General features: G+C 37.9%; 1 protein-coding gene across 6 annotated transcripts in view; it reads left to right on the top strand.

Moving 5' to 3' along the window:
• The window catches only part of LOC121498550 (serine/threonine-protein kinase Sgk3), a 171,263-nt gene that overhangs the window by 103,591 nt on the left and 42,274 nt on the right, over positions 1 to 25,398 (top strand). For all 6 annotated transcript variants that reach the window (XM_041768557.1, XM_041768555.1, XM_041768558.1 and 3 more), the window contains exons 2-5: positions 3,772 to 3,984; positions 10,390 to 10,473; positions 15,695 to 15,767; positions 24,875 to 24,950. In XM_041768557.1, the coding sequence (XP_041624491.1) occupies positions 3,907 to 3,984; positions 10,390 to 10,473; positions 15,695 to 15,767; positions 24,875 to 24,950 (311 nt within the window). In that variant the 5' untranslated portion in view covers positions 3,772 to 3,906. The remainder of the gene's footprint in view (positions 1 to 3,771; positions 3,985 to 10,389; positions 10,474 to 15,694; positions 15,768 to 24,874; positions 24,951 to 25,398) is intronic.

Genomic DNA, 25,398 nt, shown 5'->3' with positions numbered 1-25,398 from the left:
AATCGGACATGTCTTTTCCCTCCTCTGCTAACTGGTCATAGGATCCTCTCTGGGAGCATGTGTTGAGAGAGCTAAAAAGGAAGATGCTGCAAGTACCAGGTGTTCTGTAGTTTACTTGTGCCTTCCAGAACTGCTCAGGCCTAGTCTTGCTTTTAACATATCAAGTGGAATGCTTTTGTACAGTCTGGTTTTATGATTCAGTGGGTCAGATAATACTGTTCATGATGGGCTGTTTTTAATACACAGTTTCTTGACTTTGATTTCCCATGGGCAGGTATATAATCTTTACTTCAGCTTAGTAGCAAGCCAAGAGCCAAATGGACAAAAGTTATTGACAGTACCCTAAGGAGTCCATAACTCTTATTCTCTTGATGCTTGTCAGGGGCCCCTTACCCCATCCCTGCCTGCTGTGTCATTAGTAGTACTAGTGGGTGTGCTAAGGCATAGCCCCAAGAGTCAGGGCAGCTTTTATTGCTGAAGAATCTTGTCTTGAATCAGGCCTCAGTAAAAACTGGCAACCTTATGGGTTCCCCAGGATATAAGTCAGAGCAGCGTATCAAAATATGAAGCTCACCAGTTGTGTTACCTCCTTCTTAGCGGACATAGTACCAAGTGTAGCAGTTTTACTTTAGATGGGATATCCAGCCTCAGACCTCTGGAGCCATAGGAACCACCAATGTGGTAGATCCCTAACTTCCATGGTTTTTATCCTCCATCCTCTGGCCTGTATGTGTATCTTACAAAGGTATGGAGTGCTTGCTACTTCTTGTTCACCAGATCCAGTTAACATAATGCCGTAAATGTGATGAACCAGTGTAGTGATCTTTGGGATACTGAGATGATCAAGGTCTTTCCAGACTATATTATGACAGTGTAGAAATAGCCCTCAGGTAAAACATTGAAGACGCACTACTATTTCAGGCAGTTAGTGGGAAATTGCATCGTATTATCCTTATTGGTGATGATACAAAAGAAAACATTTGCCAGGTCAATAGTTACTACCAGATATCAGACGTTATGCTCATTTTCTCCAGCAAGAAGGATCACATTTAGAAGTGCAGCCATGATTATCCTCACCATCTGATCAAAGTCATAGTAATCTGCTGTCATGTTCCAAGATCTTTCTGGCTTTGGTCCAGGTAAACAGGCAAGTTAAAAGGAGATAAAACAGGAATCAGTGCTGCTATATCCTTCAAGTTTTTTTATAGTAGTACTGATTTCTGAGCTTCTCCCATGGATATGATACAGCTTTTGGTTTACTTTCATAGTGAGGAGAGGAGAAGAGTTCCAAGGGCTTCTTCATGGCCCTTTCTTCTATGACTTTTATGACATAGGAGAGGGAACCATTGCGGGGACTTGGGCAATTCCTAAGTATATCCCATTTGCACAAAAATTTTAGGACTTGGGACATAACCACAGATGGGCCTGTTGTCCCATTGTACCCACCATGAGATATCAGGGTTGACTTCATCACTCATCTCTTTTCTGGAATGAGATAGGTCCTCTGACTGGTGAGCCATGTTTTGGATCTCCAGGGATTAGTGTCAGTTTAGACCTAGTGTCTAATAACCCTTGGAAAGGCTATACATTTCTCTTTCCCCAGTGGGCAGTCACCTTTATGAATGGCTATAGGTCTTGGAGAAGGACCGGAGAAAGATTGATAGGATATACTTGTCACCATGTATAGGATCACAGTAATCTCATATTTAGTCCTCCTTAGTCTAACATCCTTTGAATGTACTCCCATATATGCTCCTCAGACTCCTGCTGGTAAAAATTTTTGACATTCTGCAGATTTTTTGGTATAAAGGCAGTCCCTTTCTAGAGTCAGCTTTGAACTTCTTTCTGGGTTCTTGTGGGAGCTAACTCCTATTAGGGTGCAATGAAGGGTGGTGGGAATAGGCAGTGAAGAATTGGCATCCCCATAAGTGCTGGGCTCTATACTTAATTGTGTACTATTCATGTCCCCTGGGTACCTTGTATGAAACCACTTATCCTGCTTCCCAGCTCTTTCCTCCTCATCTATTCCTGTTGCCACTTAATGTCATATTTTATTGTCCCTTCCAAAGAGAAGGTCTAAGGCATGATGTTCTCCTCTAGTTCTGCTCCTGTGGACCAAGCACAGTAAGGTACAAATAGACAGTCAAGCTCATACATAATGCGGTATCAATAAGGCCTACCATCCCCTGGGTCCCACATTCTCAAGAGATAGGTGTGAAATATGTAGCACTGTAACTTTCACCCTCTTGTCACTTCTGCCACAGATGGAGAATGGGCTGATACGGGTCTGGGATTCCTGGACAAGTTCATCTGCATTAGAAGAGCTTAATTTCCATCCGCTGTGATTCTTTAGCAGTAAAGCTCTGGGACTGCAGGGCAAGACTTTGATCAGGTGGCTGGTCTACTGGGGAGCTGAAAAAAGCTAGCTGCTTTTATGGGACACTCTTAGGAGGAGTGCCAGTTACATTTCTGTGTTTTTTTGACAGCTAATTCAACTATGTATAAGTCTTTCTTGACTGCATTTCCAGCATCAAATCCAGAAAAGTAGGTTTTGAATAATCTCAAAGGAAGCACCCTTTTTTTTATTTTGAAGTTTTTTTTTTTTTTAAGATTTTATTTATTTATTCAGGAGAGACAGAGAGAGAGAGAGAGAGAGAGAGAGAGAGAGCGCGAGCCAAAGACACAGGCAGAGGGAGAAGCAGGCTCCATTCAGGGAGCCTGATGTGGGACTCGATCCGGGATCTCCTGGGCCAAAGGCGGCGCTAAACCGAGGAAGTGCCCTTTTAATCGATTAAAACTCACTATACCTGAATATTCAATGCCTCCTAATAGATATTTGAAGTCATTACTTGAATATAATTTATTTATAATTATTATATCTCTCAGAATGACTTCCTAAAATTAGTTACCAGGGAAACTGGCAAACTAATTCCTTAATGGGTGTTATTTGGTATCAGTGGAGAGTCTGGGTTGATATGTGTAGCAGAAGTGACTTCAGTTTGACATTTCGAGCCCTTTGTCCTTGGGTGAATGATAAGATTAACATAATTGTATTTGTTCTCTATGAAGATCTATAATATCTCTGATCAGGGGTCCAGTACAGAAGAATTATCCAAAGTTGTTAGAATGTATAGCATAGCACAATGCTTAAGAGTCCAGACTGGAGCCACACAGCCTGGGTTCAAATCCTGGATAGGCAAATTTATTTAAGGTTTCCATGTCTCAGTTGCCTCACATGTAAAATGGAAGTAAATAGTTACTTACCACTATATAGGATCCTAATCTGAAGCAGGCTTCACCTCATCTTGATGCAAAAAGTCTGAAAAACACACTTTAGGGGTGCCTGGCTGCCTCAGTCGGAAGAGTACGTAGCTCTTAATCTCAGGGTCGTGAGTTCAAGCTCCACCTTGGGTGTAGAGATTACTTAAATGAATAAACTTAAAAAAAAAAGTTGAAAAACATACTTTGAAAAACCTTGCTTGAAATCTAACAGAATAGAACCCTTTTAGGTGAAAGTTGGGTTAGTCCATATGAATTTCTTAGTAGCGAGAGAAGGTAGATGGGATGCACATGTTTGATTGTGATTTAGCTATTGATGGGGCATAAGAGAAACTATATCTCTAACCTGGGCTGAGACATATGATCAAATGTAAATTCCTCCCAGAATAAGCATAAAATGAGTCCTGTGAATAATGACAAATCATTGGGTTTTTTTAGATTATTTTGCTAATCCGTGTTTTTTTTTCTTTTTTTTTTTTCCTGTTCATTAAGGTTGCATGATGGAATTTGAATATTACCTCAAGAGGTTTTATATTTTGGATTAGCTAGCTGTGTTTGTCCTCTGCTATTTCTTCGGACTCATTTTTTGGTGTCCTTTTGAGGCAATAAACCCAAAGGGATTATACCATGGACTACAAAGAAAGCTGCCCAAGTGTAAGCATTCCCAGCTCTGATGAACACAGAGAGAAGAAGAAGAGGTTTACTGTAAGTATGTAATATAAAGCATATGGAGAAAAAAAAAAAAAGCATATGGAGGACAATGGAATAGAGAATATTTCCATTTCTCCTTTTGTTCTTCCTTAACCAGAACATCCTCCCCATGTTTCCACATATCCAGACCTTACTTATCTTTCAAATGATATATCCTCCACAGTCGTCCCTTTGTACTGTAACAGAATATAGTTTCCTTTTCAGACTTTTCCCTCTTTACCCTTGGAGAAGCTTTTGGAACCCTAATAGATCCTCTCACCAGAAAATGTGCAAACACAATGATCTACAAACATGCTTGCAATTTTGCATGCATTGTCAGGTTAATGGACTCCAGAAGTCATTGATCCCATATTAAGAACCACTGTCTGTAATTTCCACAGCATCTTTCTTATGACATTAATCATTTTATACCTCAGTTTTAAAAAAATGTTTAATCCAGTATTTTATCTTTTTTTTTCCACCTGAAAGGTTTTTTTTTTACCTGAAAGGCAAAGTCGATCTCTAATTTTACTTTTTATCATGGTAGTATTACTATAGAACAATAAAGAATAAAGACAATGAATGTTTGCTGGATCATTGTATCAGTGACTATTATTGGAGAGTAGCCATTTTTCTAATTAGTGTAATGAAGCATGCTGTATTTAGTTCCAGTAGTCCTGTTTGTGTGTACATTCCCAGATCGCCTGCCCTCCTCCCCCTGAAACAGTATCAGTTATCTTGTCTGTAACTGATCTGCTTTTCCTTGTAAGCTCCCACCTGCTGAGTGCTATGAAGAAATTAAGCCAATTCTGTATAACACTTACTTCAAGCTAAAATTTAAGCAGTTCCTTTAAGTTAAAATGCTTGGGCTGTCTTCATTCTGCTCTCTTTCTCCCACTTGAACACACACTTCTCCAATTTGATGTTGCAGTTTATGGGTAGAGAGGTGTCCCCTTTCATGGTATTTTGTCGAGTCAGTGACTGACTTCATGGTGGCCTGCCGAAGGCTCTTGTATTTTTGTTAGCTCTCTAGATCTTTGTTGTCCCAGGTGTAGAGTGACTGGTCTGGCAGACAGCCAGCTGTGGTTGACCTGATCTAGCCCTGGACATTTTGTTGGCATTCATTGCTGGCATCTACAGTCGATCAACTGATTTGTGATCTGTTCTTCATTGGCTTGGCCACAGTGGTGGTGACTCACTGCTGACTCAGCTTTCCTTAGCTCTTGATGGCTGTTGACCCTACTGAGGCTCTGCCATTGCTTTCACTGCTCTTGACTCAAGTGGTCTACCTCAGCCTCTGACTTGGGGATCTCCTGTCTCCTGCCAGGTGCATCCCATGACAAATGACTTTCAACTCAGAGTTCATGTCACAATGGAAAATTGAGGAGTTAAACTGAACCCTTTGGTCTGACTACTCCAGTCTCCCTTCTTAACTAGGTGGGGCTGGAGCCCCAAATGACACTTTTCTCCCAGAATCCCAGTTAAGGAGCTGGAAATAACCTCCCTTCTTCTGTCCTCTGTTCTCTGTTTCTTAATAAATGTACCTCCACATCCTATACCAAAGCCCAAAGTAGAGACTGCATTGTATCTGGCCATTTGCCTCTGCTCTGTGTCTATTACAGCAGTATCTTAAGCATTGTGCATTTATTCCATAATCTTATAAGGAAGTCTTAGAAACATCACATTGATGGTAAACAAGAGGTCCATATACCTCAGTAAAATAGTGGAGTGTGTGTGAAGGTTTTTTCCTTCCCTCTCTCTCTCTCTCTCTTTTTTTTTTTTTTAATTATTTTTTTTACCTGTGAGCATTCTCTCCTTCAAGGGCATAGCCTCATATCAATTTTTTTAAAGATTTTATTTATTTATTCATGAGAGAGAGATAATGGTAGAGACACAGGCAGAGGGACAAGCAAGCTCCCTGGGGGGAGCCTGATGTGGGGCTTGGTCCAAGGGCCTCAGGATCATGACCTGAGCGAAAGGCAGACGCTTAATCACTGAACTACCCAGGTGCCCGCTCTTGCCAAATTTAATGGAAGTTCAAATATAGCAAATATAGGCAGTGGGTTATCTCACTGTCCATGTACTTTTCTTGGTAGAGGTATTTTTTTGCCTTTTGTGAAAGGTGCAGGGAAGCCTATAACATCACTCTTACTCACCTGTCCCACAGCTGTCCCCTGCATACTCAAAGGCCCTCTCCAGATCACCTTATTCATTTCCTTGCTTCAGATTATCAAATGTTGCCTTTGTAGAGATGCTTTTTCTGACCATACTTTATAAAATAGTATCTTAACACCCCATCCTACTGTTTCCACTCTCTGTCCTGCTTACCTTATTTAATCTTTTTTTTAATTTTAATTTTAATTAATTAATAATTTTTAAATATTTTATATATTCATGAGAGAGAGAGAGAAAGGCAGAGACACAGGCAGAGGGAGGAGCAGGTTCCATGCAGGGGGCCCGACACAGGACTCAGTCCTGGGTCTCCAGGATCACGCCCTGGGCCAAAGGTGGCACTAAACTGCTGGGCCACCAGCGCTGCCCTCCATCGAGTCCCACGTCAGGCTCCCTGCATGGAGCCTGCTTCTCCCTCTGCCTGTGTCTCTGCCTGTCTCTGCCTCTCTCTCTCTCTCTCTCTCTCTCTCTCTCTCTCTCTCTGTGTCTCTCATGCATAAATAATAAATAAAATCTTTAAAAAATACAAGTCGGATGGATGCTTAACCAACTGAGCCACCCAGGCATCCCCCTGGTTTTTTTTTAGTATAGGCTCCACACCTAGCATGGAGTCCAGTGCAGGGCTTGAACTCACAACTCTGAGATCAAGACCTGAGCTGAGATCAAGAGTCAGATGCTTAACTGAGCTACTGAAGTGCCCCTACCCTATTTAATTTTTTAATAGCATTATCACTACCTGACACATTTTGTGTTTATTTATTACTAGAATAGACTAGAATGCAAGGGACTTTGAAATAAGAACTTCCCTCACTATTGCTTTATCAGTACCCAGAACAGAGATGGATATTAAAAAGTACTTGTTGAATTGATGTTGAATGAAAAGTAATACTAAGTTCACATGTTAGTTACTGATTGCTACAGAGAAGTCCTCAAGAACCTCAGTTCTAGGGGACGCCTGGGTGGCTCAGCGGTTTAGCGTCTGCCTTTGGCTCAGGGCATGGTCCTGGGGTCCAGGATCAAGTCCCACATCGGGTTCCCTGCAAGGAGCCTGCTTCTCCCTCTGCCTAGGTCTCTGCCTCTCTCTGTGTGTGTCTCATGAATAAATAAATAAAATCTTAAAAAAAAAGAACCTCAGTTCTAGTCAACACAGACTCCACCTTACCCAACACAGACTCTGTGTTGAGCTTCAGCAGGTCCCAGATGCCTGTGTCATACTTGGGAACATAAATAGATGTTGTATTATTTGCTATTTGCTAGTATTTTTGTACTCTAGTTATCTTTTATATAGATCTATACTGTGAAGCTTCTAACAGAGAGATGCATTGCCTTCTATGATGTCTTAAATCAAGTCTCAATTATACTTTCATTAATCCATTCAACAAATTGTCATTGAGTTTCTGTGTCATGTAGGTACTGTTCTAGACATGGGATATGGTAGGTAGCAAGAATGATACAGCCCTTCCTCTCAAGGAACTTAGATTCTGGTAGGGTAAGATAGGAAATAAGGAAATACTTAAAAAAAACATAATTTTGGGGCTCCCAGGGGGCTAAGTTAGTTAAGCATCAGGCTCAGATCATGATCCTGGAGTCCTGGGATCGAGCCCCACATCTGACTCCCTACTTGGCAGGGAGCTTGCTTCCTTTGCTCCTTCCCCTGCTCATGCTTGTGCATGCGTGCTCTCTTAAATAAATAAAATCTTTTTTAAAAAAACAAGTAGGGATCCCTGAGTGGCTCAGCGGTTTAGCGCCTGCCTTCAGCCCAGGGTGTGATCCTGGAGTCCTGGGATCGAGTCCCATATTGGGGCCCCTGCATGGAGCCTGCTTCTCCCTCTGCCTGTGTCTTTGCCTCTCTCTCTCTCTTTCTGTGTCTCTCATGAATAAATAAATAAAATCTTTTAAAAAAATAAAAAACAAGTAATTTTATATTGTAATAAGCATTGTACTGCTTTCTGTGAATTCTTGTGCTTCTTTGGCAAATGAAAGTGTTTTTTAAAATTTGAAGAGTTTGTTTTTACCTCTTGGTGTTTTATTAGAACTGACTTAATAAACCCTTGCTTGAGGCACCTGGATGGCTTAGTTGGTTAAGTGTCTGCATTCGGCTCAGGTTGTGATCCTGGGGTCCTGGGATTGAACCCCTTATTGGGCTCCCTGCTTGGCAGGGAGTCTGCTTCTCCTCTGCCCCTCCCCCTGGTTGCTCGTGCTCTCTCTCCTAAATAAATAAAGTCTTTAAAAAAAAAATAGGCCCTTGTTCATAAGTCATAGTGCTGATTAGTAACTTCAGGTGGCTTTATCTTAGTTCCTATAAACGTATTTGCAGCAGAGCTGCTTCAATCTGGAACCCATTTGTGGGTTCTTGTCTTGGCTCTACTTGGGTAACCACGGGAAGCCACTTTACCACAACTAGGAAGCCAGCATAAATAACTGAAGAAGCTTGCAATCATCTAAACTTAGGTTTCTGATCCTTTGATAGCAGTCCTGCTTCCAGTCCTATCTGATCCTGAGTACTCTATGAGATAAATCTGTAGTCTAATCTTAGATGGTACAGCTTCATTGGCACCTTGACCAGCTGCTTTATCCTCTACTTCTGCATTCTTTCCTTGTGAGTAGTGTCATCTTACAAACAAATCTGGTATCATATATCCAATAGCTTCCTGTAAGACAACTTGATGCCTTCTTGGTTAAGACCAGAAGTGCCATATTACCACCCACCACCACATGTAGCTCATGTAGAGTGCCTGAGTGCTCTTTTTTTTCAGTGTAAGTAATTCATCACTTAACTCAGGTGATTGATACCAAGACCTTTGTTTCCCTTCCAGGTGAGACTTTATTCTTCCTCTCGCAGAGGACTGTGGCTTTACATTCTCAATGTGCATTTGTTAATGTGATCATATCTTACATAGTGCTATAAAATTTGTATGTTATAATCACATACAGTATCAGAGAGGTGCTTTCTTCACCATATTATCTAACTATAAGTTTGTGAATGTAGCTTTCTATCTTTTATGGGAAAGGATAGTGTATACATATTTGTATGCCCATCTTCTAAAAATAAAACTCTATGTTTACTCTATGTTGTCTAGTAGACTGTGGACAACTGTACTATAAACCCCAAAGTAATTCCTATCTCTATAATTCCTAACCCAAATCATATATCAGTGAGTTTTTCATCAAAAAACTGGATTGTTGTTATTTGTCCCTTTCCCCTGCAGTTGGTTAAGTGTCTGACTCTGGGTTTCAGCTCAGGTCATAATCTCAGGGTTGCGGGATCAAGCCCCTCATTGGGCTTCTTGCTCAGTATAGCATCTGCTTAAGACTCTCTCCCTTTCCCTCTGCCTCTCCCCACTCTGTGTGCTTCTCTCTCTTTCTCTTTCTCTCTCTCAAATCTTTAAAAAAGAAAAAAAGAAATGGCACAGACCATTGGGGTCCCAAACCCTTTTCTCTACAATACTATGTTGAATTATACTCTGAGAATATGGGATGGGATGAATTAAGAGAATTCTGTATTATAATTGTTGATTTGATACTGGTTGTAGTACTTGAAGGGTTAGAAGATTTAAATTTCAGTCTCATAAGTCTGTGAATTTGAGCAAGTTTTTCAGCTTTTTTTGGGCCATCATTTTCTCATGTATATTCTAGGGATTGTAATGTTTGTTCTTCTTACTTGTTCTTGACTATGGTTATATGGAGTTATGTATATATGAAAATATTAAACACATGAAAGATGGTAGTAGGAAGTCTGAGGATAAATTCCTAGTGTGAAAAATACTGTGTACAAGATGACCTGGAAAGAGAACTAATAACTGAGTCTTTACTATGTGCTAGGCATCCTTTTGAAAATGCTTTATAATTTCAGGATAATGGTTATTGCTGAAGAAGAAGAGAGGAGAATGGCATCAATTCAATCTATAATGTAATTTTGGGGGAAAAAGTATGAAATAAGAATGGCAAAATGTTAGAATTCAGAACATCTGAATGAGTTCACAGGTGTTCACTGTGTTATTCTCTTGAAATATATGGAACTATTTCTTAACATTTTAAAAATGAAATGTCTCCTAAAAATATAAAAATCTCCTTTCAAGAAGACTAAGTCTTTCAGCCGATATCTTTATGTATTTTAGAGAATCATGTATAAACATGAATGTCTAGTATCAGTTTTATGAGAATAAAAACAGGTTATTCACCTATTAAATCACTAATGAATTTTATTTTTGCAATCAAGTTTTATTATACTGTTTTTTATTTCCACAGGTTTATAAAGTTCTGGTCTCAGTGGGTAGGAGTGAGTGGTTTGTCTTCAGGAGATATGCGGAGTTTGATAAGCTTTACAATACTGTAAGTAAATGTCAGTCTGCAGGATTTTTATTTAAAACAAGACACCTGAGGGTGTCTGGCTGGCTCAGTTGGAAGAGTGTGCAACTCTTGATCTTAGGATTTTAAGTTCAAGACCTATATTAGGTATAGAGACTACTTAAATAAAACTTAAAAAAAAAGAATAAAACACCTGAGAAAACTTGCAAATAAGAGAGATTTTTTTTTTTTAAGATTTTATTTATTTATTTGGGAGAGAGAGAGCACACATGCTTGAGCAGGGGAGGGACAGAGGGAGGAGAAGCAGACTCCCCACTGAGCAGGAAACCTGAGGCAGGGCTCAGTCCCAGGACACTGAGACCATGACCTGAGCTGAAGGCAGATGCTTAACCAACTGAGCCACCCAGGCACCCCAAAAAAGATTTCTTTGAGTGATTAAATATTTCTACTCATATATATAAGCAGAAAAGGGTAACAGAGTCTTCAGAAGCATCCTAACTTTGGAATTCCTACAAAAAAGGGTGGAGAGAGGATAACAATCCTCTTTCCAAGTAAACTCTTAAAGATACAAACACTAGACGTGCAACTTATTTTTTTTTAAAGATTTTATTTATTTATTCATGATAGTCACACACAGAGAGAGAGAGGGGGGCAGAGAGAGAGGCAGAGACACAGGCAGAGGGAGAAGCAGGCTCCATGCGGGGAGCCCGACGTGGGATTCGATCCCGGGTCTCCAAGATCGCGCCCTGGGCCAAAGGCAGGCGCTAAACCTCTGCGCCACCCAGGGATCCCTAGACGTGCAACTTAAAATACATTTAATGTCAGAATATTAGAAATAAATTCTTTCTGCTGCCTCTCTAATAATTGTTAGTCATCATGTTATTTCTGGTTAAATGACCAGCAACTAGATTTAGATCTAAATGTTTGTTAAAAGCTTACCTTCCTTCCATAGTTTCATTTTTGGTTGGAGTTAAGTCTTTGGTTCTGGATTTTAAGTAACCAACTCAACTAAAATGAATACGGACTTTTGTAAGTTCTGACAGTTACTGGAGGGTGGGGGGTGATAAGTAAGGGGTCATTAATTATTTAAATTTGTAAAACCTACTCTTATATATTCAAAATTCACATATTAAATATTAATTTTAATCCAGTGTTTGGAATTACAAGTACTGTCTAAAGTAAGAAGCAAGAGCACCATGGTCATTGAAACACATCGGGTCAATTCTATACAGTGACCAGTGTTTGTGTATTATTGTTCAGTGTTGTGCATGTATTAGTCACATATACCTAGGAGGACAAAGAACACCATCTGTGTTGGTCATTATAGACCTTAGATTATTAAGAGAGCTCTGGATTCAAGCTTTACTTCAGTTAAGAAAAAAAGTAATTATGCTTCAAATCCCAAATTTAAATTTTTTCTGCCCTAAGAATAAATAGGAATATCCTTATATCATTATTTAATAAATGGCAGATTACCATGCATCCCTTAGAAAAAAATTGTTTCATATTTAAGAAGATAATTTTTTTCAATTTTCTTAATCCTGTATCTTGACCTTAAAAATAGGGTTAAATAGGGGGATCCCTGGGTGGCGCAGCGGTTTGGCGCCTACCTTTGGCCCAGGGCGCGATCCTGGAGACCCGGGATCGAATCCCACATCAGGCTCCCGGTGCATGGAGCCTGCTTCTCCCTCTGCCTGTGTCTCTGCGTCTCTCTCTCTCTCTCTGTGACTATCATAAATAAATAAAAATTAAAAAAAAAAAAATAGGGTTAAATAGATACATAAGTCTGTGACTCACCATCTGTAAGATACTTTAAATATGGAGGAAGTTAAGCATACCTCAGTTAAGAGATAAGTTATTTCGTAAAATGGGCCAGAATTAATCAGATTTCTAGCTGTACAACATTCCATGTTTTGCTAATGCACAAAAGTAAGGCTTCTGATTAATTTCTATTTAGCATTTCACTGTGTCTGTTTTTCTTCCAAATAATATTCAAATGCTTTGCAAGTTAAAATTGAACTTTTAAAATAATACTGCAGTTTTTTAAATGGCCATTTATTTCTATGTAAAATTAATATGTATTCTAGAAAATCTGGAGTATGGAGGAAAATAAAAGTGTTTAAATTTAAAAATCACCCATAATATGTTACTACTTAGGGATAACTGTAGTATTTTTACTGTATTTTTTTCTGTACTTTAATTTTTCTTTAATGCATATGTAACTGAACTTAATACATATTTTTAAATTGCTTAATCAAAGGATATTGAGACAGTCTTTTTTTGACTGTAAGTAAAGTCACACTTTTGAAATATAATAATAGCCAAAAAGAATTTGTACATGAGAATATATTCTGTAATGTTGAATGATTTTTTTAAATTTACTTATTTATTTTTATGTAGGCTCCATACCTTGTGTGGAGCCCAACATGGGGCTTAGACTCACGACCCCAAGATCAAGACCTGAGCTGAGATCAAGAGTTGGATGCTTAATTGACCCAGACTCCCCTATAATGTTGAGTGATTTTTAAAAATTAGTTTATATTGAAAAAAAAAGTTTATATTAGAGGCTGGGTAAAGGTTGAATTGCCAACTCTATTTGAAATTCTTGGATACATTTATATACATGATCAGCACTTTTTGAGAATTGTACCGGTTTGATCATAGTTATCATGATGGTACTATAACACATGCATACAGAGACAGTTTATATGAACTTCCTAGAGAAATAAGATTAAATTTTGTTCAGTGAACTATTAATAACTGAAAAGCTGAAATTTCTTTTTGTATTTTGCTTAAAAAGATTAAGTGAGCCAGATTTACCTTCTAAACATTTCCTTCTGTAGAGCTGTTTATAAGAAGGAGGAATGAAGGGGATGTCATCTAAAAACTTGGCAATGTGGAGATCTTGCTTGAGTGAAAAGCCATCCTCATGTTAATGATGGTTTCATGATTTAAATAGCTAGAGATTAGGGATGCCTGGGTGCCTAGGTGGCTCAGTTGGTTAGGCGTCTGCCTTCAGCTTAAGTCATGAACCTGGAGTTCTGGAATCAAGCCCAGCATTGAGCTTCCTGCTCAGGGAGGAGCCTGCTTCTCCCTCTCCCGCTGCCTCTCCCTGCCTCCCCCTGCCCACTTGTGCATGTACTCACTCTTTCTCTCTGTCTCTCAAATAACTAAATAACTAAATAAATCTATAAATAAATAGCTAGCTAGAGATTAATTAGATAGGGTGTTAATATTTGAGTATCTCTTAAGTGTAAAGGTAAAGTAGAATGGTTTGTTTTGGGGTACCCTACCCTCCTGCACCATGATCACTTTCATTTTTTTTCTATCAAATATTCCATCTTATGCTTTTTGCAGAAATTTTTTCTTAATATATAGTTGAATTTTTATTATCCTTCCCCCTCACTTTTCCTGTATTTCTCTTCCTTTATTCCCCTTTTTCTTATTTCTTCATTTTCTCTGTCTGCTTCTTTTTCTGTAACTACTAATTCTGTCTCCTGTGGTGAGGGACAGAGCAAAAACCAGGGGAACAGTATCAGCTGTGTTCTATGAAACCACAGAAGTGAGGTTAAACCTGGCTTGGATTTCCCTAAGTTTGAAAACATAGGTTCTTCCTCTGTGCTCCTTTTAGAGTAAAAGAAAAAACAAAAAATATCCAGTCTGTAGACACTATTGTCCATATAAATGTATTTTTATGAGTATAGTTTGCATTTGAAAATTTTTAATTGTAGAAATTATTGCACATATACAGAAACAGAATAGTACAAACATAGAAAATAATCTAATTTACCATCCAGCTGCCACAATTCCAGATACATGGCCATTCTTGTTTCAGTTCCCTCCTTACCCACTGTAATTTTGAAGCAAATTTTAGACTTCATATCATTTTATCTGTAAATACTTTAGTACACATCTCTAAAAAGATAAAAATTCTTTGAAAATACACATAGAGAGTATTTATTATCACATCTAAAAACAACAGTAACATTTTAATACCAAATATTTGTGTGTTTATATGACTGGTTGATAAATCTATGAAGTGTCTTTATGTCGCAAAGTTTCCCCCTTCCCCTTTCTTTTCTTTCCTTTACAATTTTTTGTTGAAAAAGCAGGGTCATTTCTCTACAGATTCTTTGGTCTGGGTTTTGCTGACCACATACTCATGGTGTAGAGTGATTAATACATTCTTCTATTCTTTGTATTTCCTGACAGTTGGTAGTTGGATATATAGTTTGCGTGTGTGTGTGTGTGTGTGTGTGTGTGTGTGGTTTTTTTGACATCAAGCTTATAATAAAAATAAGCATTAACCCATTAATGACTTTACTGCCCCAGATTTAATGTCTTCAGAGCCAAGTTCTTTGTCTAGGGATAAGCAAATCTGATAAAATAATGTATTAAAATATTAATAAGGGGTAGGCTAGAGCAGAGGGTTTTGGAAGCAAAATTCATCAGCTTTCTTAGAAAACAATGGTCAGGGATCCCTGAGTGGCTCAGCGGTTTGGCGCCTGCCTTTGGCCCAGGGCGTGATCCTGGAGTCCCGGGATCCAGTCCCACATCGGCTCCTTGCATGGAGCCTGCTTCTCCCTCTGCCTTTGTCTCTGCCTCTCTCTCAATCTGTGTCTCTCGTGAATAAATAAATAAAATCTTAAAAAAAAAAAAAAAACAATGATCAGTCTGTTCATATAGAAAGAACACAAAGATCACAGCTTCTCTTGAGGTAATAAGTGGTAACGTATTCAAAGCTTATACTCCAGATTCTCATCTAAGTGCTAAAATAATCTCCATTTTACAGACAAGAAAACTGAAGCACAGAGATGTTAAGTAACTTATCCAGGGTCACAAAGATACTAAGTGTTCTGTTGGGACAAAATAGGATGATTAGGGCAGCTCTGGTAGCTCAGTGGTTTAGTGCCGCCTTCAGCCCAGGGTGTGATCCTGGAGACCCGGGATCCAGTCCTGTGTCGGGCTCCCTGCGTGGAGCCTGCTTCTCCCTCTGCCTGTGTCTCTGCCTCTCTCTCTCTGTCTCTCATGAATGAATAAAATAAAAATCTTAAAAAAAAAGATGATTAGTCAGGCTATGATTTTATTGCTATAATTTAATATAGTATGTATTTGATCATATATACCTAAACATACGTGTTATGATGGATTTTCTTGAAAATCACATTATAATTTTTCTTGGTATATATATAACTAGAAGACTTAGAAAATTAAGTTCATTTAATGTTATTTTTTAATACTCTAGTTAAAGAAACAATTTCCTGCTATGGCCCTGAAGATCCCTGCCAAGAGAATATTTGGTGATAATTTTGATCCAGGTAAGCAATATCTTCATAGACCAGCTGTAAGTGATGGTTGAAATTTGAAGAAGTAGTTAATGTACTCATTGTGCTGTTTAGTAAGTAGTAAAAGGCCTCACAAAGCTAATGATCTCATGTTCTATGAAAATAATGCCCAAGAAGGGGTTTTCTGTGTACCAGGCATTGTTTTAAACACTTGACATGTTTTAATTCATTCAGCCCTCACAAAAACCCTTTGAGGTAGGTATTCTTGTCATTATTGTTTTATAGATAAAGAAACTGAGGCACATTTAGGTTAATTGATTTGCCCAGGGTCCCAGCTAGTGTCAGATTGAGATGTAAAATTCAAGCAGTCTGGATTCAGGTAAATTAATTGGTCATTAAGGATAATTTGGGATACTTTCTACCATGAAGGATATTATTTGTTCCTTCCAGAATACTTATAAAATTTATACTGTATACATAGCACCCTGTAGGCCTCTGAATAGCATACTAAGAAAATGTCCTATTGTTCACCCTTTGGGAGCCTAATGACACATAGGCTCTCAGGAGTCTAGAACTGTATGTCTGAAGGCTCAAGCCTGGAACTTTTTTCACTAGAATCTATAGTATCAATTCAGGTCACAAATGGCTACATTCAGAGAGACTTAAGTCTTCTCATCCACCAGATAATCTCCTTATGCAGATGAGAAAAGTCATCTGTCTGTACCACAGATGAATCCTGATGAGCTAGAGTGCCGTCCACCCTCATCATCTGTCTCATCTCTGTAAGAGGTAACCTCGTAACCCATTAAACCTATGATTCCTTACATGTCCGCTTTTTTTGGGTCTCTACTCAAGATAGAACTTCTCACATCACTTATCCTGACTATATGTTCTCCCTTCAACTTAGCCTTTTTTTTTTTTTTAAAGATTTTATTTATTTATTCATAGAGACACAGCTAGAGAGAGAGGCAGAGACACAGGCAGAGGGAGAAGCAGGCACCATGCAAGGAGCCCGATGTGGGACTCGATCCGGGTCTCCAGGATCACGCCCTGGGCTGCAGGCGGTGCTAAACCACTGCGCCTCCGGGGCTGCCCTCAACTTAGCCTTATATCATATCTTTCCCTCTCAAAGCTTTTCACTGTGCCCTGTGAAATTCTGTCCACAATGAACAAATTCTCTTTATCCTCCAACATTTTCATATTTCTTTTACATTCTTGCTTTAATTAAGCTTAGTGTTTTCCCTGAGAGACTACTGGATCATCCCCTATAGCCCTCTGTACTGGACACTCTTTATTCTTTTACACTTTGTGAACTCAGGATTGGAGAGGGTTCTCACTTCCCTTATTATGTGTAGAATTTTTTTCTCTTGAGAGAATTTAGCATATTTCATTGTCATTGCCAGTCTGTCTCATCTGGCTGTAGATTTTATGAATGCTGGTATTTGTCTTTTTTATTGATTTATAGTGCCTGGTAGATCTTAGGTTTTCAATAAATACTACTTGAATACATAAATTCATTCATAAAGAGAAGCAAATAAAAAGAAAAAAAGAGAGGACGAAGAGAAGACTGAGTCGCCACAACAAAGCCAGATTGGGTGTTCGACAGAATTGATTCTGTAGGCCAGCACCTTTGTTCTCATTTTGTTTTTAGCTGCAGAATGCTTTTTTTCCCAGTGAAATCTTTTGCAGAAAATGTCATGTGTAGAACAGTTAAAAATGGAGCTGCTTTGTTGGTACAGCAGTAAAGTGTATCTGTGGAGCATAGGTTGAAAAATATAATCATGGGCAACATGTGGGTCCTGGAGTTATTTAGGTAAAGTGAGTGTGAAACATGATGTGAAACCAACAGTGTATGATGTACTGTAGGCACAGAGAGAAGAGACAGGATAGAGGCTGGGACATTGGGTAAGGGAATATTCGGTAGTCCTCACATTGGATAATCAGAATGAGGACTCAAGGGGAAATTGGCTAAAAAGGGAGCAATATACAGGAACTCTTTTAAGGAAAGATCTGTAAGAAATCTTGGTGATTGGGGCAACAGGGCGGCTCAGTTGGTTAAGTGTCTGCCCTTAGCAGATTGAGCCCCTTATAGGGTTTCCTGCTCAGCAGGGACTCTGCTTCCTCCTCCCCCTCTGCCCTACTCCCTTCTTGTACTCTCTCTCAAATAAAATTTTTAAAATGAAAAAGAAAAGAAAAGAAATATTGGTGATTGCTTAGGTAAATGGGAGAAGAGGGAAGAGAAAGAGGTAAGTGAGGTGTCAGGCCTCAGTGAACAACCGAATGAATTACTGTGAAGTGACAGAAAAGACATGAGAGGAATCGTACTGTGTGTTGCTGATAATAGAGACTTGAACTCGGGCTGGTGTTCTAGAAAGCCCTAAGTTAAACCCTAATGACAGGATCCTTTCATTTTTTTCTCGGGAAGAAGACAAAGAGATTAAAGCCTGCAACTTCTTTAAGGCAAAATTCCAGACAGAATGCCCTGTGGTGTATACGTTTTGGTAAATTAATTATTTGATACTAAACAAATTATTTTTATTGAAGAACAATTTGAAACCCATCCTGAGCATATTGTATATGATTTGGCAACAGTGTAATAGACCATACGTCACAGAGATCTTGGAAAACTATTGGGCGATCAAATCTAAGCCATACTAAAAAAAAAAAAAAAAAAAAAGGGCAGAGTGACAGAGTGCTTATTTGATTAGAATTTGGGGAAACAGACATATTTTGCTAGTGGGGATGCAAAGTGGTCTAAGCCATAAAGAAAGGAATTGGGTAATATTTAGCAAAGCTATATTGCATCTCACTATGACCAAGAAATCACATTTCAAGGAGTTTGTTCCATAGATAAACTGCATATGAAATGATGTGCATACAGAACTGTTCGTTTTTAATAGCAAAAGCAACTGAAATACCTTCCAACCTTGGAATATGATGCAGCTTTAAAAAGGAACAAGCAAAAAAATAAATAAATAAATAAATAAATAAAAAGGAACAAGCAAGGCTTTATTGTACATTGCAGTAGAGTGTTCTCCAAAATACATTAGAAAAAACAAGGTGCAAAAAAAAAAAAAGGTGCAGATGTGTATAGTGTATCTTTTTTGTGTAGTAAAGGTTATGGGGATTCAAAATTAACGGAATAATAAACTGAAAAACTAAAAACTGAGGAGGGAGAGGCCAGTGGGAGGAGGCAAAAGAGAAAGAAGTTAGATGTTCCTGAATAAGTCTTGTTTATAGCTTTGACTTTGGAACCATGTGCATATTTTAAAATATTTAAAAACAAAAGTAAAATTCAGTAATAAAGCAATCTGTAACAGTTAAACTGAAGGAAAAAACCCTATTTTGATTGATAGTGTAAACACAGGGAGAATAATAATAATTATTTTATTTTATTTTATAATAATAATTATTTTAAATGACTTCAGAATATGGAATTTTGACTATATATATTCCTCATGGGATGTATGCTAAGGACAAAAACATGCACAAAAAATTTTTTGCACTACATTCAACAGTCTTACAATACTACATTCAGCCAGTCTTACGGTTATAACATGGAGTTATTTTGTATTCATGTTACTGTCTTGGGAACCAAAGTTTTAAGCAGAAGAGGAAAGAGATAGAAAAATAAAGTCAAAGATATTTTAAGTAAAAATCCTATAAGTTTTAACTTCATTTGGGAATACAGTGTGAAATGATTTATTTTTCTCTAAAAATAGCACGTATTTCCTACCTCTGTCCTTTGGAAATACCTAAAAACTGTAACAAGCAGTAGTGAACATTCATAGCCTCCAGGTTGTCTTTTCCAAATACTATTTCCCCCATAAAGCAACCAGAGTTCCATGGGAAAACAGTACTTCCAGGTCCCGGGCAAGAAATGTACAAGATGGTCTTAGCACATCTTGCCTGAAAGCGATGAAGCGATACAGGATTACCAAGGCTTTATCAAAAGAACACACGAGCTTAATTGATGGGGCTTTCACTGGCCAAAGATGGGACAGTTAGAGCATGAAGAAAGAATTTGCCCTTTTCACTTATCTCATGCCTGACAGCTATTGTGCAGAGCTTTTCCGGACATACCTGGGTTCTTATGTTGTAGTTTAAGAGCATGTCTCCATTTTCCTGTTTTCATTTCTTTATTCTGGTGGTTACCAACCTCTGCAAGATAAGTTTTACATGCCTGAAGGTAGATTTTAAGGGTTATTTCTTCCTATACTTTTCAAAGTTAAAATTTCATTTTGAATTTAAGAATCTGTATAGTACACAGAGATAGCTATAATTTTTATATTCTAAATGGTTTAATATCAAGCCTTTTGCCAATAGGATCCTGAGATCAATACATATATATTACTGTTTTTCTGAAGTTAAAAAAACAATAGTTAAAATTAATTATTGAAAAATAAGAGTACAAAGTAACAAAATCAGAGTGCATCAAATAAGAGGACATATGAAATTAAGAGACTATGAATGTTAGAATATATAATTGCTCAGTATTTATCCATTCATAAACACATCAGTTAAGTACCTTTTGTTACACTTGTGTTAGGCTCTAGATAAAATATTTTTTAAAGGCATAATTAACAGCTTATGCAGAAACCACTTTTATTTCTCACTTTTAACCCTTACTAATTGAAGAGAAATAGGTTTGTACAAAATAAGACAAATGCCCATTATTATTCTAATCTTTGAGTTCTTTTGAGGCCTAGGTGTCATACCCATCTAGTTCTTCATAAGACTTGGTGTAGGTACCATAGCCTTGGGAAATTTTTCTTAAGTGCTAGTCCCTAGGTGGGGTTGGGAGCCTCTTCTCTGCTCTCATAGCAGTTTGTGGATTCTCTCAGTTCCTTTGGTATGCCAGAGTGTAGTGATTTGTTTAAATTTGTCTTCCTCTAGAATTGGACCTTCTTGAGAATAGGTGCCATCTCTTAATTAAACATTTTGTATTTCCAGTGCCTTGTACAAGGCAACTATCTGATAGGTGATTCGTGAACAAATGAATGCATGCATGCCATCTTCAACTAGTCACTCATTTTTAGTCTGAAGATTTTAAAAATCACTTCTCATAGACCTTAAATCTTCAAATAGTTAAGGATTCTGAATTATGTACATTATTTTGTTAACCAGTCTTAGTCTCTTTTTTTTTTTTCTTTTTTGGATGACTTCTATTTTGAGACATGAAATGGTATAACTGGAAAGAGAGCTTATAGATCATCTAATTCTATCCCCTATTTGACAAATTAAAGAGGAGTTTGTATTAAAAAAAATAAAGAGGAGTTTGTGGTTATAAAACAAGGTAGGCAGTGGCACAAGTAAGACTCAGTTACATCTTAGACTCTGATTCCAGTATTATTTCCCTGTAGCAGGCTGTTTTTTAAAATGCTGTTAATGTTATAGTATTAGTATATAATAATACAATATCTATACTAATAATACAATAATATAATAATAGTAGCAGTAGTAATGATAATAGCTGTGCTATTATTTGAATTCCTAACTATAAAGTAGCTTTTACCTCTGTTTCATGCATGAGGAAAATAGAAACTTAGCAAAGACCAGCCACACAGCTAATATATAGCAGAATTACATTAATCCAAGTTGGTTTGTTTCGGTTTTCACTTTACTCTATTGTCTGATTTATGCATGGTACCTTTAAAGACAAAATACACAATTTAAAATTACTTGTTTGGGGGCTCCTGGGTGGCTCCGTGGTTGAGCATCTGCCTTTGGCTCAGGGCGTGATCCCCAGGTCCTGGGATCCAGTCCCACATCGGGCTCCCTGTAGGGAGCCTGCTTCTCCTTCTGCCTGTGTCTCTGCCTCTCTCTCTCTCTCTCTCTGTCTCATGAATAAATAAATAAAATCTTAAAAAAAAATTTACTTGTTTGGAACATTACAAAAATCTTAACCTTGTTTCCTAACCAGAAAGGTGTGAATTAGGACTAAAAAAAAAAAAAAAAACTCTGTGGTCCCCAGAAGCTCTAAATATCCTTTGATAATGAATATAATCAGGCACTTTGTCCACCACTGGTTGGCCTAGTTAAAACCCAAGGTCCCCTTACGTCAGAGTTTGATGATTTTTCCCCCCTGTCCCACAGTATTGGAGATTGTGTCCTCTTGGTTGATTTTTCTTTTTTTTTTTTTTTTTAAGATTTTATTTATTTATTCATGAGAGACAAAGAGAGAGAGAGAGAGAGAGGCAGAGACACAGGCAGAGGGAGAAGCAGGCTCCATGCAGGGAGCCCGACACAGGACTCCATCCCGGGCCTCCAGGATCAAGCCCTGGGCTGAAGGCGCCGCTAAACTCCTGAGCCACCTGGGCTACCCTGATTTTTCTTGAAGCTGTGAAATGACAGATAAATCTGTGTGGGTCAGTTTCCTACATACTCTGGAGACTAAAGCTTTTATTTTATTATCTAAGCATTGATTTCTTTTCAGCCTCTAATTGAAATTTCTTTTGAATTACAACAGATACATTCACATAAGTTCTTAATTGGAAAGCTTTTTAAGAATATACCTCTCCAGGGGCTCCTGGGTGGCTCAGTTGGTTAAGCATTGGACTATTTATTTCAGCTCCAGTTGTGACCTTAGGGTCAGGAGATCATCTCCCTGCAGAGCGCAGAGCCTGCTTGGGATTCTCTTTCTCCCTCTCCCTCTGCCTCCCCCCACTACTGTGCACAAGCCTATATATATCTTCAACTATAATTCCTAAAGATAGTATGTCAGCTTTATACAAATTCTTGGGACTTACCCAGTAATGGGTTTGTATCTATTTTAGTCTTACCTGGAATTTTTAAAGATATTTGCATGCTCTCACCCCAGTGAGAATGGTGAAAATTAACAAGACAGGAAACAACAAATGTTGGAGAGGATGTGGCGAAAGGGGAACCCTCTTGCACTGTTGGTGGGAATGTGAACTGGTATAGCCACTCTGGAAAACTGTGTGGAGGTTCCTCAAAGAGTTAAAAATAGAACTACCCTATGACCCAGCAATTGCACTACTGGGGATTTACCCCAAAGATACAGATGCAGTGAAACAGCAGAACACCTGCACCCCAATGTTTATAGCAGCAATGTCCACAATAGCCAAACTCTGGAAGGAGCCTAGATGTCCATCGAAAGATGAATGGATAAAGAAGATGTGGTTTATGTATACAATGGAATATTACTCAGCCATTAGAAACGACAAATACCCACCATTTGCTTCAACGTGGATAGAACTAGAGGGTATTAATGCTGAGTGAAGTAAGTCAATTGGAGAAGGACAAACATTACATGGTTTCATTCATTTGGGGAATATAAAAAATAGTGAAAGGGAATAAAGGGGGAAGCCTGGGTGGCTCAACGGTTTAGTGCCGCCTTCAGCCCAGGTTGTGATCCTGGAGACCCGGGATTTTGAGTCCCACATCTGGCTCCCTGCATGGAGCCTGCTTCTCCCTATGCCGTGCCTCTGCCTCTCTGTGTCTCTCATGAATAAACAAATAAAATCTTAAAAAAAAAAAAAAAAAGGGAATAAAGGGGAAAAGAGAGAAAATAGGAAATATCAGTGAGGGTGACAGTGACAGCACATGAGAGACCTCTAACTCTGGGAAATGAACAAGGGGTGGTGGAAGGGGGAATGGGCAGGGGAATGGGGTGACTGGGTGACGGGCACTGAGGGGGGCACTTGATGGGATGAGCCCTGGGTGTTACACCGTATGTTGGCAAATCGAACTCCAATAATAAAATATACCAAAAAAAAAAAAAAAGATATTTGCATGCTTAATGTTGATCTAAAAATTAAGCTTGGAATTTCCCCTAAACTCTGACTACTAGGACTTCTTTTTTCATTACTGATTTCTTTCTCTTCTTATGTCAGGCTTTCCATAGGACTTTCAAAAACTGTGAAGTCAGCAATGAAATGGAAAGTCTAGTAGTACTTATTGCTCCATGGGGCTGTAGCTCAGTAAAGAAAGAAATTTACTCTCACAATTGATCTCCCAATGTAACATGTACCTTTAGTAAATATCCACAGAACAGGTTAAAGCTGCATTCCTATAATCATTAGATTTTCTCTAAACGATCTCAAATGTCATTCATCTTAGTTTTCTCTCATATGTTATTTACTGAATTCAGTTCCTGAAAAATAACTATGTTTCAAGTGTAGTTTCTAATGTAAACCTCACATATGCTTTACTCTGTGGTGAATACTAAGAATGCCCTTGCAGGAGTTTTAGAAGATACCTTCCTGAAATTATTCAAGAAATTCACAGTTGAACAGGAAAAAACTTGGATCTGGATCCAAGAGACCAAATCTAATTTACATTTGTTCTTTTATAGCCATACCTTACATTTAAGAAATGGAAAATGTGACTAGGAAAAAAACATAATTTTGGTGAGAGACATTGTACATTAAAACCTTTATTGAGTAAAAATCATTTTACTAAACCAAAACTCATTCTTGAGTTGAATATTGTTTATAGATTTTTATTGAGACATGCAGTAGATTTTTAATAACTAGTAGGTAGCACAAATAAGACACAAAGTTTTTGATTTCCAGGAATCTTTTGGGTTGACCTTTATTGCTAACCTGCTGATGCATGATCCTTAATTATTAATAGTCAGAACACTTGGAAGCTGCTGGACAATTGTTCTTTAGGAAATTGTTCCATTGTATTTAGCAGAGGGAGTTTTTTAGCTGCGAGTTTTGGTGATATTCAATTAACCATTAAGCACCGTTCCCCAGTTGTAAGGATTTCTGGTAATTTTTGGTGTTTTTTTTTTATTAGTGTAATTTTCCATCACTAGTGTCATAGTGTTAATTTTTATTCATTACCTGATAGTACTTGAGAAGTAGGACAAAGCAAGACACCTCTCCAAATTTTGTAGTGAGTCTGTTTAGAACCTAAAATGGGCATTTCTTTGGAGAATTTTCTTTTGGGAGAAATGTTTTCTGCTTGATTTTAATTCTATAATCGTACTTATAGATTTAAAAATATATTTCTAAGTATTTCTTATTGTACATCAAGAAACATGAATTAAGAAATAGCTTATCAATCAAAGTTCACTGTCTTTTGGTTGTCTATTCTTAAATAGCTATATTAATGATAATTACACATAGTCTGACATAAGTAATCCTAATAGTTTATGTCTCTCTTAACAGATTTTATTAAACAAAGAAGAGCAGGACTGAATGAATTCATTCAGAACTTAGTTAGGTATCCAGAACTTTACAACCAGTAAGTAATTTTCATTGTGTTTTGAAGAGGTACTGAAACCAAATCTAAGAATATTGAATAAGCTACTGATAATAGATTTTATATGTTCTGTGGAATGTTACTGTGCTATATATGTTTGTAAAATCGCAAGCAGTTTTCTTCTGATCTTCTTAATCTCCTTTTCCCTCCATCAACTCATGGCCTTAGTTATTTTCTTCCTTTTGTACCTGTATTAGTTTTGTAGATCAAACTTGGAAGAACTTTGCATAGTACACAGTTAAGACATTTTTCTAATTATATTTGAAAAGCATTTGTTAAATCACTATATTGAATACCTGAAACTAGTATTTTATTGTCTGTTAAATAACTGGGATTTAAATGAAAACTTTTTTTTGAAGCATTTGTTAAGTACTTGTTATATGTATTGGTAATATAAAGAGAACCTTCCAGAAGAACAGGCTCCCAGTTG

Source organism: Vulpes lagopus, chromosome 9 (genome assembly GCF_018345385.1).
Source record: "Vulpes lagopus strain Blue_001 chromosome 9, ASM1834538v1, whole genome shotgun sequence".
Taxonomy (NCBI): domain Eukaryota; kingdom Metazoa; phylum Chordata; class Mammalia; order Carnivora; family Canidae; genus Vulpes; species Vulpes lagopus.
The sequence above is the reverse complement of the archived record's forward strand: the minus strand, read 5'-3'. Positions and strand labels throughout refer to the sequence as shown.